Source organism: Labeo rohita, chromosome 8 (assembly GCF_022985175.1).
Source record: "Labeo rohita strain BAU-BD-2019 chromosome 8, IGBB_LRoh.1.0, whole genome shotgun sequence".
NCBI lineage: Eukaryota > Metazoa > Chordata > Actinopteri > Cypriniformes > Cyprinidae > Labeo > Labeo rohita.
The window spans coordinates 21,504,611-21,522,447 of record NC_066876.1 but is presented as its reverse complement, the minus strand read 5'-3'; the positions used below and the strand labels follow the sequence as shown (position 1 = coordinate 21,522,447).

Genomic DNA, 17,837 nt, shown 5'->3' with positions numbered 1-17,837 from the left:
AATGGGAGACTCAGAACAAAGGTTGCTCTGTTAGTGTCCTTTCTTTTACAAGACTCAGACTCAGAACGAAATGTTTCTGTTACAGTCCCTTCCCTCGCGGGTAGCAGACTGAGGAAGGTTGTTCTGTTACAGTCCTGCAGACTCAGAACGAAGAAGTGTCTTTTGGAAGGATACCTTTATCCCTTTCCGATGAGGAGGAGATTACAATTTGGCGCTTCTCCATTTCCGTGCTGTGAGGGGACACGTGGTGGCCCACCCTTCTTTCCTCCTGTGGAATTTTATTTAGTCCAAACACAGGGTTAGAAAAGTGTCACTAAAGTTTTACCGGTGCATTTATCACTTTCCAAACCATAACCAGAATACATTTGGCAATGTTATGAGCACATTCCAAACATGATGGGAAAAGATTAAACTGTCATGCATGCATTCATTTGTCCATTAACAGCTAAGTTTGTGTAAGATGTTGCACTACACATTGCTGTCACACGGAATACTGAATAAGTATAAAATGTGTGTGTTGTAGCGTGCATCAGTTTTAAGGTTTAAAAAGCTAGTTATGAATGGATTTGGATGGATTTCCATTATCTCTCTTTGTTTCACCCACTGCTGCTGCATCTAAAGGTCTTAAGGAATTTTTATGGCCAGTCACAGGCCAAACTAAGGGTCAGGAATCAGTCTCAAGGTGGGTGAAGGGCTTTTTGCATTTTGACCAATAGGAAGTTCTGTCCTTCCCGGTCTTCTTCTTGTGCTCTAAAAGATGTCTGGCTGTTGTCCTGGCATCTTTATCTGATGGCATTAAACAGTTTGCTTATGTTAGCTCACCAAGATCCAATCAAAATGTAGCAAACCTCTGTCCACTGTGGTGGTCAGGGAGAGGCCCACCAATAAACTGGGCCCTGGAATGTGCTGTCCACTACAGTTGTCACAGGAATCTTTGGATCTCTAGATGCTGACTTTTATAAGAAAGATTTTTGTAGAACCACTTAAATGTTTCTTACCCTTATGATACTTAAAAGTGTAGTAACCAAATATATATATATATATGGCCTGTTTAAATATATCCACATATTTCCCCACTATATAGTGGGCAAAAAGCAGTAGACGAACAAAACAGTAGGCAAGAAATATGTAGTGTACTATTTCCCATGAGATTCGGATGTGCGTATAATAATCTTGTTAAAAATGGGGCATATAAAATAGGAAACTACATATTATGGAGAAATTTCCAACAAGATTATGTTCCCAGTGTCAGGAAGGGGCATAGCCACGGGTGTGCCAGGGTGTGCCGGTGCCACCAACACCTAAAAATAGATGCAGAAATATTTTTTTATAATAGTATAAACATTGGCGGCACTAAAGAGGGGCTAGCAGCTGCTTCAGCACCCACAAGAAAGCACGAACACACACATAAAAAATGAAATAAAACAAAAACATTTGACTCATTTCTCAAGCATAACTCCTGCATTGCAAATATCCGCTAAACTTGCTAACTAGCACATTATTAGGAAAGGCCATTGCAAAGATTATTATATTATTATTAACAACAATATATATATAATTATAATGCATTGTTTCTTGAGCAGCAAATCAGCATATTAGAATGATTTCTGACTGGAGTAATGATGCTTAAAATTTAGCTTTGATCAAAGTAATAAATTACAATTTAAAATATATTCAGATAGAAAACAGTTATTTTAAACAGTAAAAATATGTCACAATATTACTGCTTTTGCTGTATGTTGGACTTAAAAATATTTCCTTTATAGGTTTGCTCATTCTTTCAATTGATTCCTGTTCACAGTCCCTCTACTGTATACTGACTATTACTGTATTTATTTTCAAGTCATTTTACTGTATAGTTTAGGAAAACATTTAAGGCAAATTCACCCCAAGCATCCGAGCATTCTAGCACTTTGAAATTGCCTCATTTTCAAACACTTATGAAAGATCTTACCTTTATAGGTTTGCTAATTCTTTCAATTGATTCCTGTTCACTGTATTAATTTTCAAGTCATTTTACTTTATTTTTTATTGAGAAAATGAAAAGCAAAATCACCCCAAGCATGTCTGCATTCTAGCACTTTTGCTTTTCATGTCCCATATTCAAATGCTCATAAAAATCTTTCCTTTTTAGGGTTGCTCATTCTTTCAATTAATTCTTGTTTACAGTCACCCTGACTATTACTGTATTAATTATTACTGTATGTTAATTATTATTAAAATGAAAAATTAAAGGCAAATTCACCCCCAAGCATCTAAGAGCACTGTAGCACCTTCGCATCATGTCCCGTATTCAAATGCTTTTCCAGAACTTTATAGTTAATAACTTGACAATTAATACAGTAATAGCCACGGTGACTATGAATATATATAGTGAAATTGGGACATGACGTAAAAGTCCTAGAAAGCACACATGCTTGGAAGAATTTTATGAGTATTTAAAAAATGGGACATAATTAAAATTAATAAAAATTAATAGAAATTAATACTTTTATTTAACAATAGAAATATCCAAAGATCAGCATTTATTAACAGTTGTTTCTTTTCTTTTTTTTTTTTTTTTTGGAAAGACATCATAGAAATTAATACTTTTATTTAACAATAGAAATATCCAAAGATCAGCATTTATTAGCATTTATTAAAAATTGTTTCTTTTTTTCTGTTCTTTTTTTTTTTTTTTTTTTTTTTGGAAAGACATTATGGAAATACTTTTATTTAACAAGGATGCTTTAATTTTATCAAAAGTGATGATAAAGACATTTATAATGTTACAAAAGATTTCTATTTTAGATAAATACTGTTCTTCTGTACTTTCTATTCATCAAAGAAACCTGAAAATTTCTACTCTGCTGTTTTCAACATAATAATATTAATAAATGTTTTCTGAGCAGCAAATTAGAATGTTATAATTATTTCCAAATGATCATTTGACTGGACTAATGATGCTAAAACAATCAGCTTTGATACAGAAATAAATTATATATATAATGTATTCAGAATCATTAAAATAGCAATAAGTTACTATTCTGATGTCGCTTTATGTTCTTGTCAGGGTTAAATTACAATTTATGCAGTAATATTCGTGAACAGCAATCTATTGAAAATATCAGCTAAAGCATAAAGAAAACGCCGTTCTGACAGTGCCTTTAAATCCATTTTGACCGCTCCCAGCACCCATACCGTAAGTAAGCGATTAGATGCGCTTTTACGGAAATGAATGTGTGACAAGTACCGTGAGAGCGATTCGAAAGAATGAGACGCCGTCTGCTCTCTATAGCTCTCGCGGTACTTTGATGTCCTACAAGGATCGTCTGCTCATCACTGCTTAAAGAACAACACACCTATTCTGATATAGGCGGCAAAAAGATATGAGGCTCGTTTGAGATGCGCCTCGCCTCGCCTGAAATGTAGGCGAGAGCAGGCGGCTGCAGTGAGGGGAGGAGTAAAATAAGTGCAGTCAAGGCGGACAGTTCCAAGTATACCCGGCTGCAGCCTGCAGAACGGGGCGGGTCTGCACGTGACGCGGGGCTACACGCATCGCCCCGCCCACAAATGCGTTCATTGGTTAATGACATGTAATTACGTAGTCAACTCCGTAAACAGGAAATGCTGTTACGAGCATAGTTCAAGCTACGATTAATTCGTGGTATTAAATATCTGTTACATATAAAATATTAAACAATATATTACAAATTCGTTAATTATCTACATGTGATATTAATAAATAGTTCAGTTGGCTAATGACATGTAATGACGTAGACACCTCTGTAAACAGGAAATGCAGTTAAGAGCACAGCTGAAGCTATATATATATATATATATACAATATAATTCGTGATATTAACTTACATACAAAAATAAACAATATATTATGAATTCGTTAATTATCTACACGTAATATTAATCTATACCAAACATAATACATTATGTTTTCATTCATTATTTTGGGCAAAATTTCATTATTATTTCTAAGCAAGCATCCACTTCCTGCTTTCGACCTGTCATATCTTTGTGCATTAAGAACTGTATATCGCAACGATTAATGTTTATTTGCAAATTTAAATTATTTATGGGTTTTTATTTTTATTTACGCATTTACTTGTATTTAATGTATTTTTTTTTGTCACCAACTCAACACTTAAAGTTTCTTTGAAAATGTTGAAAATGTCTTAGAATTATGAATTGATAAAGTGCCATTTTTATAAGAACTACATGACAGCTATTGCTTTGTTCTGATAACAAAACCTTTCACAATAAATTATGTGTACATGTAGAGATAAAATATAGAGATTACCTCATGTTAAAGAAAGTTGGAAGTCCAAAAGCGTTGGACTAAACAATATATGAAGAGGAATAAACTCAAAGAACATGAAGATAATGCAGTTTGAGTATTTAATTTTATTGGTCATACAAAACAGCAGTTTAACATCACTGTTTTATTAGTAGAGGCCCACCTGTTACCACATACATTTAACATGTAATAATACATACACACACACACACACACACACACACAAGTTCTCTCCAGGATAAAAAAACAAGACCAACACACACAAACCTTTTGGGTTAACATTGATTCTCCCTTCTACTACGTTCCACAGGCATTCTAGCACTGGCACATAAAACAGGAGTCCATATCCTCTATACTGTCATAGAATCCTCTCAAGCAGTCACACCTCCCATTACCATAAAACCCAGAGTAGAATTTGAACAACATTTTGCATTTGTTGCACTCTCTGATGTCAAAGGGCACCTGCAATTCAGCCTTGGATGATGCATTTCTCTTCTCCCAGTTCACAACACCTGTAGCCAAACACACACACACACACACACACACACACACACACGAGGGCAGGGCAGTCTTATTTTAACTACTTCACATCTCCTTATACAATCGCTCATTAGTGACATAATGAGCACAATGTTGTAATCCAACATTACAACTAATCAAATAAGACAAAACTCGTAGCTCAACTACTCACCAACGCAGCGACAAACGAGTGGAAATAAAATCCTGCTGAGGGCGTTGGCGTCATTAACCAATGATATAATTTGTGGGCGGGGGCGACACATGTAGCCCTGCCCCACATGCAGCTCCACCCCGTTCTGCAGGCTGCAGCCAGGACCTTCTCGACAGTTCTGACCTCTAGAAGTAGAACAGATAGCTACAAGATCAAAGGCGGATATCGCGTTATCACACTCACGTGCTGTGTTGCTGATAAACATGATATAATTTCAGCTCTGTTGTTTTTATATGAAAATAAATATGATGAACAAGACACTGAAAGTGCTTGCTATTTAATTCCATACGAAAGGCGTATCTATCATCCATTTTTACTTTAATACAAACATGTATTTTTGATTTTATAGAAATATGACAGCAATGACATATCTCACGCAGAGATCGCACTAACATAGCGTCTGGGAATAATCATGCATAATCTAAACACATAACCACATGATATTAGATTAAAAAATAAAACATTTTAGAAAAGAACGGCAACATCGCAGTTGTCTAGACCAATAAGTTTTGGTCATTTGATACATAAAACACTAAGAGGAACAAAAATCAACAAACTCATTATTTTGACTAGAGGAACAATGTTTCAAAAGTGAAAATGAAGTGATTTTTTTAAGTGACATTTAAGCTTTATTTAATGTAATCTGTTTTTGCTGTCTTGTACATTTTGTTCTTGATTAATATACTTGAAACCAAATACATGACAAGTCAGGGCAAGTTTCACTAATGCTATGCTGTCTATCCTGTATCATGAGCGTTTAGTCGTATGGGTTGATTTTAATTTTACAGTAGGCCTACGTGTACATACATGTACTTACAGTGTACTTCCCTAAGAAATTACTGGTAATATAAGATAACTACATGGGGTAGGGTTATAGGTTTAGAGTTAGCACCCAATTATAACCTAGTTATTGTAATTACTATAATAAGTAAATATTATATACATGAGGAGCAGGACTGTAGAATACAGTCATATGTTAACATTTACTTTAAGTGTTCATCAAACAACAATGCTAATTTTGAAACTTTACCTTTGATCAGAAAATAAATTAATATATTATTTATTCTAAATATGAAATTCAGGACAACTGAAAAAAACTGCAATGTTAAAAAAAATGCAACAGTATACCCTAATTTTATGGCAGTTCCTTGCAAATTAGGTTTATTTTCTTGCCCAGTTGTTATTTTGTCTTGTAATGAAGCACTTTAAACCATATGTATAGTGTTATGTACACTCTTAAAAATAAAGGTGCTTTAAAAGGTTCTTCACAGTGATGCCATAGAAGAACCATTTTTGGTTCCACAAAAAACATTCAGTCAAAGGTTCTTTAAAGAACCATCCCTTTCTTACCTTTTTACAATCTGAAGAACCTTCTTTCTCCACAAAGAACCTTTTGGGAAACAGAAATTAAATTTCCAGGGACTGCATTAAGTGATAAACTGCATATTTTCAATACTATGTAAGTTGCTTTGGATAAAAGTGTCTGTCAAGTGCATAAATGAAACAATTATTCTGGACTTAAGTCGTCATATCAGTTTTTTAGGACAAATAAATAAGAGCTAGCAAAACAGTAACATGCAGACTTTGTGCACTTTTAAACAGCTCTTCACTCAAAACTGTATTTTTTGTCATTTCAGCTCTTTACATCAATCAACTGGCTGCACAACTGTTTTAAGTGGAGACATGATGTTTGATTTGATATTGAAAAATATTTAATTTCAAGGAATTGAATGTTCCATCAAATCACCTGAAGACACCATAATGATGAGGAAATCAAATAGGCTTCACATTAATTATCTCAACCATCCTTCATAGAACTAAACCTCAGCATATAGAATTCACTGAAGACAGCTTCTTTCTGCACTTCCTGCTCTCAAGTTTGAACCTACAGAGCTTGACAGCATCACTAGGTGGAGAGAACACCAATGTATCTATGACCAAAAACCCAAAAGTACATCTAATGTGTTGAAGACACCATACCGGAGCTTATGAAGTCTGGAGAGGAAACGTTTGCCTCTGCTTTCAAATAAACCTCTCTTGCACTTTATGTTAACATGATCAATTTAGGGATAATGTTATTCTTTGCTGCAACTTTTAACTTTGAACTGTGTTTCAGCGCGTGTGCTTGTGCTGAATATGAAATAAACAGAATGCTGCCCTATGTGTGTACCAGGTACAGTATACATTGATTAACAGTAGTGTGACCCAAAGTGTGACCCAAAGAAACCCCTTTGCCTACCCCTCACCCCTTCCCCTTGTAAACCATGAAAATTTTCAAGAAATGGGACACCACTACTGTTATACGTCATCATCGTTGTCGCTAATGAGGATTGCGCTGATGTTTAACATTTTCACCGTCAGAAACTTTTGTTTATTGGCATTTTTGCTTTTGCAGATACAGAACATCATCGTAAACACAAACACAAGATTGAAGGTAATATCCATATAATGAAAAATTGTCAACTTACACATTTAAGAACCCAGTGATTTGGATAAAAAATCTTTCCTTGCTCCATGTGTGATGCAGGAACTGAGATATGTACCCCTTCCAAAATGGAGGCTTGAAAGGGGAAGTAATTTCTAGTATTTTACATTTATTTATATAAGAATGTGTTTGAAGTTTTTCAAAACATTATAGGACTAGTTTACTGGCAAGAATACAAGCAAAATGCCTGCATCAACTTACACTGATGAACCCAATGGGTTGGATAAATGCTTTCCTTGCTCCATGTTTGACGCAGGTAAATATGTATTTCAAAATGAAGATTTAAAATACAGAAATGACTTCTAGTTCTAGTTTTATTGATATAAGAATGTTTTTCACAGGAATGGGTCTAGAATTGAAAACTTGAAACACTCTGCTGAATGTCACTGTCAGCCGCTGGAGGGATATGCTCCAAAGAAAGACAGGTACATAAATGTCACCCTGGAACAATGGCCATAGACTGGAAGGACAACTAGCTAAAAAAAAAATGTTGCCTCAGAAACAAGAACAATACCAGTATTATTTGTAATAATTATAACTCTCAATAATACAATCATTGTCTTAATATCCTTTACAGGAACAGCATTTAGTGACACTTTATGTGGTAACTGCACAGTAGGGACTTACTCTGATGGCTCTTTTACCGCCTGTCTACCATATTCAAAGTAAGTTATTAACATAAATTCACAAGTCACAAGTGATATTGTAATATGACAAGATTTCTAACAATGTTCACATTTATAGTTGTGAGATTAAAGGCCTTACAGAAATAAAACCAGGAACAATGTCATCTGATGTGGAATGTGGAAAGTCACTTCAAATTAGTATGATTGTTGGAGTCATTATTGGAGTCATTGTTGCTGTTGTTTTGGTGACTTTTGGCAACTGCCTTTGGGATTTAATTGCAAATTAAAACAGAAGAGACAAGCTTCTGACATAAGTAAGACTGTAATTATTACAAAATATATGTATAAAAATAAAATGTTAAGATGTTGTGCAAGTAATAATATACTTTTTTATGTTTTAGATATAAATTATTACACAGTACCAATACAAGAGAGTTATCGTCACTGTGAACCGGTAAGTGAAATATTAAGCTGTGTGCATGATTATATTTTATTTGTTTGTATTATTGTTTAATTAAATTATTAAATATATATTTAAAAAACAAATTACACTTTAGTGCAAAAAAGGGGTCATATCAGAAGAAAACAAACTTTACATGTTATTATGGGATAAAAGAGTTCAGTGTGTTTTGATTTTTGCATTATTGTGGTCTTCAGAAACTTGACCCTTCTACTGTCACAGAGTCACTGGCCACATCCACCTCACCAACCACACCAGCCTCCTACACACGCTCACAGTCACCCGATTACTGATTGCTCACACCTGCATCCACTTACCTGCACACTTAAATACTCACTTACCTCATTCCCTCGCTGGCTGCCCTTACCAAAAAAATAATTATATTTTTCAGTGTACTTTATGTAGTAAGTATACAAATATCAGTGCTCTAGTAGTATACTTTTAAGTGTACTATTTTAATACTCCTTGGGACTAAATTGGCCCACTTTCTAGTATATAAAAGTATATTTTTAAGTATATATTAAGTTTAACAGTAGTAAACTTTAAGTACACAACTAGTTTGCATCTATGTTTTCAGTTTGTACTGCAACTATACTAAAAGTGAACTTATAGGTATACTGATGGTTTACTAATTAAAATACTTTTTTATGCATTTTTAGTATAGTAGTAGTAGTTAGTTTTTTGTTATTTTTTTTCAAGCTAACTTTAAATCATACTTTAAGTATACTACTATGTCCCTATTTAGGTATGAATTTGTATATATTTTGTTATATGAATATCTGAACTTACATAACATTAATAAATAACTTATATGTAGACAATGTCGTGTTTGTTTGTAAAGTATTTTACAAGACTAAGATATCCAGGAAATGGATATAAAAGAATGGTGGCAATCAGCAAATATTAAAAATATGAGATCTTTATGTCACAGTACAACAAATAACTAACAATAATGACAAAACAACAACAAAAAAGTTTAAATTAACTCAGCAAACTGCAAAACAATAATCCTATAATAGTAACTGGATAATTTATTCTTGCTGCAATGCATGCTGGGAACTTACAAAGCCTTAAAATTTCAACAATATGAAATTCTTTGTTCAGACAACTGTGACTAGTTGGGACAACATTTGGGGTAATTTTGTTGGTCTGACAAGGGTTTTTATATAGTTTCAAGAAAATAGCATTTTTTAGTATTTGAGAATCAAAATGTTTCGTAAAATGGAAAATATGTATTTGCATTTTTTACAGTGTGGAAGCATCTGTTTTGGTTTCTTCTTCACTTGTGTTTTGGAAATTACAGAAGATGTGTAAGCATCTCTCATGTATAACAATGAAAACACGGATTCTCAGAGCACAAGTATAGCTCCAATATATTTAGACTTTTTCTAAGTATAAGTCAAGTATACTTAAATGTCATTTTAATTATATTTCTGATAAGTATATAAAGCACATTTCTGAGAAGTACATAAAAAGTAGACTGAAAGTATACTTTCCTATTTTTTGTTTAAAAGAAGTATACTAATAGCACACTTGAATAAACTTCTTTTTCGTAAGGGTGGTCTCAAGGTTACACACGGATTTCTCTGCTCTGACTTACCTGCCTGGAACTTACCAACGTGTTCGATTTCCCTCACATCGTCCTGGATTTCCTGTGGAAATAAGATAAGACTGTTTACCCTACAAGCATTGAGCTTCATTGTTTATGGCTGATGTTTGGGAAGATATTCTCAGTTGTGTTGCAAATAAAGATGCTCCTACTGAACCTACCGTTGTCTGCCTCTTAACCAGTTGTGACACCTACAGTAGTTATAGATAATAAGGCCATCCATAGCACCCATTATTCTAGTTCGAAATGAAAGAAATGAGCAGCTGAAGTTTATTGCAAATTTATTGCATCATTTCAGTCTTGCCAAAACCGGTTTTGTCACTGATTATTTTGCAAACAAAAAGAATGGGTAAGGGTTAGGGAATAGATTGGTTAAGAGAACAGAAAATATGATTAGCTCAGAGTGGGTGTCTATTTTGCACTATTGATGGCAGGGATTTGACTATGAAGAGGACAAACATGAATATTTTTTAAGACTACTGTTTTCTAATCATGCTCACATTTTTGTGTCTTCACACAGCAAGTGCCAAAAAAGTTACCAAATTTCATACCATTCTGATAAAGTAAAATAAATAAACGAAATAAAATAATGCAGTTCCTATTTCATTGTTGTCAAATGAATCTTTGGGTCTCCAGATGTTGGCTTTTATAAGAAAGATCTTTGAAGAACCACTTAAATGTTTCTTACTCTTGCGAAAATTAAAAGTGTAGTAGCCATGTATGTTGGTGTATTGATAACCATTTGTATAACCACAGTTTTACTACAACTACCATGGGTTAACTATGGTTAATTTGTGGTTACCGTGGTTTAACTACAATAACCATGTTTTTTCTTTTATTTGTAGTAAAACCATCTTTAATTTATGAAATAAGAATTTGTGTAATATGACTTGCTTTACTTGCCGTCTCTGTCAACAGTTCCATTGTAATTGTTTCCCAGATCAAGCACTCTTAGCAGACATCTTAGAGGTGTACCTGTGCTATCAGTGTCTGTATTTCTGATACATAACTTGCCTGTCCAAAATGTTTTTAGGTTCTAATTAACCATGTAAACCAAAATCACACATGTGGCTTTACGAAATCCTACATACAAAATCATACTTATGAGCACGACTGTACCCATATATTACAGATGTTTATTTATTATTACAGACATAAAATGCAGACATATAGCTTTCTGCTAGAATTTTACAGAATTCTAGAATTCTTCCTGAGAATGAACCAGTGAGACACTTGTTGACATAAAGCAAAATATATTTTGAAGTCAGGAATCAGTATTTGAGCATTTCTTGTTTCAAGAGAATTCCTCCCCAATTTAATTTAAACTGTAGACCTAGATAAAATCGAGTTAGTAGTGTTTTGTAGTTGTGACTGTTGTCTCTACAATAAATATTTGACATGTAAATATCATGAAAAATATTTGGTGTGTAAATATCACGAGGTTCTGCACAGTGAAACATAAGCCTATTATTATATGTCGTTAAGTTTTATTTACAATATACTTCATTACAGGTAGATAAGTACATACGTTCTGGAGCTAACCGCTACAGTGTTCCTATTAAAGAACCCAGAGTCATGTAGAAATGATATGTAGCTTTAATGATTGCTTTGCTGGACATGTGCAAGGTTTCTAAAACAAAGAGTAAAATAATTACAAACTGAATCACTGAAAGGTTCTTCATGTCACAATAAAATAAACAATATAACTCAGCATTAGAATGTATCCCCTTTGCTAATACAAGTTATAATAATCGCCATCTTGCACTTCAAAGGATCATGTCACGTATTACAGTGCGCAACTCGCATGCAGTAAACAGTTCGCGGTAATATAAATGAGTTAAACTGGTTAATATTGTCTGCAACAAATACAAATATAACGTAACAGTATGACAATGCAAATAGCACTAAACTTACTTTGTCCATCACTCATACAATGTCCTTACAATGCGAGCAATCAAGCGAACTCTCCAGTCAGAAAAGCTGATGCAACACTAGACCGTAATGCTCATAATCAGTCACTCAATGTCCGTGTCTGGGTAAGTTATGCAACTTGCGTAAGCAGTTCCATACACCGCTTATTATGTGCGTGTCTCTTTACCGGGGAGACATGAAGAATTCTGAACAGCTGCCCCCTACAGTTACTGTTGAAGCTGTGGTTCCAATTCCTCAAAGGCTGTTTGAAGTTCCCTGTCAGCCCCTCGGAAATTTGTGCCCCGATCTGAAATGATCTCTCCGGGTTTGCCTCGTCGGGCAATAAATCAGTGAAGGACTAACAAGACGGCATCCATGTCCATGGAATTAAGGAGATACAAGTGAACTGCACGTGTTGTTAGGCACTTAAAAACCACTCCCCAACGTTTCTCATTACGTCTGCCAATCTTAGCAACGAATGGCCCAAAACAATCAATGCCTGTTGAGAAGAAAGGTGGAGAGAAGATACGAAGACGAGCCGATGGCAAGTCTGCCATTTGAGGAACTTTTGGTTGTGCTCTCCATCTTTGGCATTTTGGGCAGTGAAGCTGGTATTTTTTGATGGCCTGTTGACCTTTCAAAATCTAATACTGTCTCCTGATCTCTGCAAAAACTCTCTCGGAGCCAGTATGTAGCAGACGTTCATAATAATCTTTGATTAGCAGCCTAGTAGCCGGATGACGAGCATCGAGTATGATAGGATGGATCTCCAAGTCATTGACCTGTTGTATCTGCCGTAATCTTCCACCTACTCTGATGAGATCTGTTGCTTGATCCAGCTCTGGTGCTAGATGACTGAGTCAAACAGGCTGTCCTGCTTTTATGGAAGTGAGTTCTTCTTGTAAAAGAAAAGATGGCCCTCTACACCATCTGCTGGGTCCAGTAAGCTTTAGAAGCCTCTTTCCTCTTGTCACGTCATCAGCTGTGTTATTGCGTGAGTCGACATAACGCCATGCTCGCAGACCTGTCAGCTCCTGTATTTCTGAAACACGAGTGCCCACAAATACCTTAAACCTGCATGATTCTGACTGTAACCATACCAGAACACTTGTCGAGTCTGTCCATAGCGTGGTCTGCTCCAAGAAGGAGGACAGTTCTATCTGAATTAAACTCAAGAGCTGTGCTCCAGCCAGTGCCGCACACAACTCTAAACGTGGCATGGTCTGTTGACGTTTAGGGGCAACTTTGATCTGGCCATGAGGAATGAAACATTGTTGATGCCTTCATGCGTTGAACAGAGGTATGCTACAGCCCCGTATGCCTTCTCAGAGGCGTCACAGAAAACGTGAAGGTGGTGCTTAACCCCGGGTTTATCCATCACTTCAGGAACATAGTAACGTGGGATTGAGACTGCTCCGAGGTGTGATAATTCACTCTCCCAGTCGTTCCAGGACTCACAGAGATCTGTAGGGAGAACTGGGTCATCCCAGTCTCTTTTTTTTTTGACCATAGCTGCTGTATGAGAATCTTGGCTCTGGTCGTATACGGCGTGATGAAACCCATCATAGTCATACTGACTCACTAATATCTTATAAACTGCACGCATTGTCAGTGTTGAGTGCTCGATAGGATGGTATCTGTACCCTAAAGTATCTGTCCTGCAGTTCCAACAGAGTCCTAATGTGGGCTCTTGAGGATCACATCGATTGTGTTCCAGCCAGAGTTCCATGTCCTGAGATCTAGCATCATTGGGTAAGTGAGCCACAACTGAAGATTGATTGCTAGCCCACTGCCTAATTTCGAATCCGTCATCTACTAGCAGGGCACATAAGTCATCCACTCTCGTCCGGGCTGCTGCAGCTGTAGGGTGACTCTCCAGACAATTATCAACATAGAAACTGGATTCAACTGATTGGATGATGTCAGGATTGCTGCGTAGGTGTTCTTTGACGTGCTTCTGTAGCGCATAGATGTCGCAGCAGGGAATTCGAATTCGAATTCCTTAGGTGGAGTCTCTCGTTGCAAATCTCGCCAAAGGAACCGCAATAGGGGTGTGTCCTCAGGTAATAGGCGAACCTGGTGAAACATACCCCTAATGTCCCCACTGATTGTAACATGGTGCTGTCGAAATCACAGTAGGACTCCAATGAGGGATGGTCCAAGGTTTGGTGCTGGCAGTAGCTGCTCACTGAGAGAAGTGCCCTTGTATACATAGGAACAATTGAACACCAGACATGCTTTCTCATTATGGTAGATGAGGTGATGGGGCAGATACCAAGACTCCTCTGATTTATCAGCTTCATCAGCCGTGATCTCCTTCACATATCCTGCTTGAATTAGTCTATTCATCTCCCCTTGATATGCCGCCGCCCGTTCTGGTTGATCTTGGAGTCTCCTTTCAGTATTTCGAAGATTGGGTAGCACTGACTCTTGAGGGGTTTTCAGCTTGGGAGCTTCTGCTGACCGTAAGAGAGGTGTGGCGAAACGTTGAACACCGTTGATCAATACTCTGCAGGTCTTAGTCTCTAGAATCTTGATAGACTCTTGGTCTTGTCTAGAACAAGTCATCAGCTTTTCACTGCGGTAGGGTAAAGAATCTAGCTGCCACAATCGTACCACGTCTTTATAGAGTGTATCATATGCTGCTGAAGCAGTGATGAAATAACTCTGACAAATGGAGGTTGCTCAATCTGGAAGACCTTCAGGGCCCTGAAGAGCCCAGACTAGTTTTGTGCAGACAGCAACCGGCCCCACCTGACTGTCTACATGAACTGTCTTCTCCGCAGTAATCAGGGTGCTATTATCTGAGCCAATCAACAACATGGGCTGAACATTCTTGAATGACTGCAGTGGAATACCTCTTAAGTGGACTTATCTGCGTTGAAGAGCCTTGACAGGATAGCTCTGTTCCACAAAATCTAAACCATCTGCAGTGAAGGCATTTTGGATTCTGTATCTGACTCCTGGATTAATCTTGGAGGACACATCAAATGTAACAACTGAGCCAGCTAAGACTGTGACATCAGGCCGGATGGTGCGTAGGGCTAGAGTTTCTTCTTTCTGGCTGTAGCAGCAGTAGGCAAAAACATGGTACGCTCTGCACCATCATCCAATATTGCAAATATCTCAATCGTTTTGTCCTCATTATGCAAAAACACTGGCACAACTTTCAGTAATACTCGACCTGCGGGACTTGAAGGCGTGATATAGATCCTACTGTTCAGTCCAGTGGTCAGCTTAACCTTGGCTCGCTGTTCGGCAACTCCATGGAGTACTTGGAGATGTATTGCCCCACATATTCCACAGGATTTTTTTTAGGTTACAGCTCTCTGGAAGATGGGAACGACCGCACTTCCAGCACTGTTCTCCCTCTCGTACTCATTGCATGAAGTTTTCTGTTGATTGCTCCTTTATTTCTGAGCATTGTGCTATGTAGTGCTCCTTGCTGTGGCAGAACAAACAGTGCACTTTGGATTTTCTCCACTGAGAGGACTGAGGTTCTTGCTTAGGAGCTCTTAACACCTTGGGGCTCTGCACCATGGTAAACTGAAGCACTCTGTCCTCTGGGTCGAGCTGAAGCCTTACCATAAAATGTGGAGGTAGATTTCTCCTTCTGATAACGTTCGACTAGTCTACTGGATAGACGCTGCTGCTGAGCTTTACCTTGCAGCCAACCAGAAAAGTCCTGGAGATTATAGGGGTTGAGGCTGGCAACATTCAACTTGTCTTGCATCTGTAAAAACTCAATGAAGTTGTCTCTGAGATACTTTGGGAGTTTGCTGAGGAGCCTGTCTGCGTGTGAACAGCAACTAAGTTCAATGCCTTTTGGACCTTCCAGGGACAACAGCATACTCACAAGAAGATGAACTCTTAAGGCGAAGGACTGGAAGCTACTAGCCTCAGCCACTTTCACATCTGGAGCATTGAGTATAGCTGCTATTTCACTCTGTGCTAATTGATGAGGCTGTCTGTAGTGCACTACATATCATGTAGTGGAAGTGTTTGCAGAGCAGGCTGAGCTCTTGTATTAGACAGGGCCACGGTTGGCACTTGAACTGGTGAGATCAGAGGTGATTCACTCCTCTTTGGTTCAGAGCACATTAATTTAGGCTGAGATACTGGATAGTCAGCTGATGTCTTTGAGAAGTGTTCAACAGTCCAGGTAATGTTAAGAACAGGCTCAGGGGAAAGTGCTCCCTTCTGTGATGCTACATCTCCTTCTTGGATTGAGAGGTTGTCTGCTTCCTCCTCCATTAGGAATGCGTGAATGTGCTTTAACATGTCCTGTCGACGCTGCTGCTGTGCAATTTCAGCTGATTCCTCCCTTTCAGCTGCTGAGATGGTCTCCATCAATTCTCTCAATGACATTTTATCCTTTGGTTGGATCTGTTTTATGTTGCGGAGTAGACATACCGGTTGGAGATGACACTCTGCTGTTTCCAGCTGGAGTTACTGCAGAAGTCACCTGCCTTGTGAGCATGATGGGGGACTACTTGATCTGGGAAGGTTACTGTCCATAACATAGTCCTCCAAATACTTAGGAAGTGTACGTTGTCTCACTGGCCTCTCTGCTGGATGATCTGAACTGGAGGGGTTATCTTCATGTGATGACATATCTGTAGTAGTCAGCTTCCGGCTCGAAGGACCATGTTCTGGATTAGGAGTTTAACGTTGGTTTGGGGTGAGCTAACCGCTACAGTGTTCCTATTAAAGAACCCAGAGTCATGTAGAAATGATATGTAGCTTTAATGATTGCTTTGTTGGACATGTGCAAGGTTTCTAAAATAAAGAGTAAAATAATTACAAATTGAATCCCTGAAAGGTTCTTCATGTCACAATAAAATAAACAATATAACTCAGCATTATAATGTATCCCCTTTGCTAATACAAGTTATAATAATCGCCATCTTGCACTTCAAAGGATCATGTCACGTATTACAGTGCGCAACTCACATGCAGTAAACAGTTCACGGTAATATAAATGAGTTAAACTGGTTAATATTGTCTGCAACAAATACAAATATAAGGTAACAATATGACAATGCAAACTAAACTAAGCACTAAACTTGCTTTGTCCATCACTCATACAATGTCCTTATAATGTGAGCAATCAAGCGAACTCTCCAGTCAGAATAGCTGATGCAACACTAGACCGTAATGCTCGTAATCAGTCACTCAGTGTCCGTGTCCAGGTAAGTTACGCAACTTGCGTAAGCGGTTCCATACACCGCTTATTATGTGCGTGTCTCTTTACCGGGCAAACATGAAGAATTCTGAACAAAATACATTTAATATAAGTACAGTTTTTAAAATATTTAAATAAGACTTCCTAAATAAGACATAATTTCTTTATATTTATATATATATATATCTTAAATAAATTAGAATGTCATGGAAAAGTTAATTTCAGTAATTCAACTCAAAATGTGAAACTTGTGTATTAAATAAATTCAGTGCACACAGACTAAAGTAGTTTAAGTCTTTGGTTCTTTTAATTGTGATGATTTTTGGCTCACATTTAACAAAAACCCACCAATTCACTATCTCAACAAATTAGAATATGTTGACATGCCAATCAGCTAATCAGTTCAAAATACCTGCAAAGGTTTCCTGAGCCTTCAAAATGGTTTCTAAGTTTGGTTTACTAGGCTACACAATCATGGGGAAGACTGCTGATCTGACAGTTGTCCAGAAGACAATCATTGACACCCTTCACAAGGAGGGT

General features: G+C 37.1%; 1 protein-coding gene and 1 long non-coding RNA gene across 2 annotated transcripts; both read left to right on the top strand.

Annotated features, from left to right (window-relative positions):
- Positions 1-7,075: 7,075 nt before the first annotated feature.
- Positions 7,076-8,380, top strand: LOC127169268 (tumor necrosis factor receptor superfamily member 5-like; the record flags this gene model as incomplete). Its single annotated transcript, XM_051116510.1, is given in 4 exon segments — positions 7,076-7,167; positions 7,169-7,194; positions 8,084-8,171; positions 8,251-8,380. Coding segments are annotated over 4 exon segments (336 nt in total), but the record flags the coding sequence as incomplete, so codon positions are not given.
- A 2-nt stretch (positions 8,381-8,382) lies between these two features.
- LOC127169842 (uncharacterized) lies at positions 8,383-10,172 on the top strand. The gene is made up of 3 exons (XR_007828285.1): positions 8,383-8,446; positions 8,534-8,586; positions 10,150-10,172. It is a non-coding gene; the product is annotated as an uncharacterized LOC127169842 (long non-coding RNA).
- Positions 10,173-17,837: the final 7,665 nt, after the last annotated feature.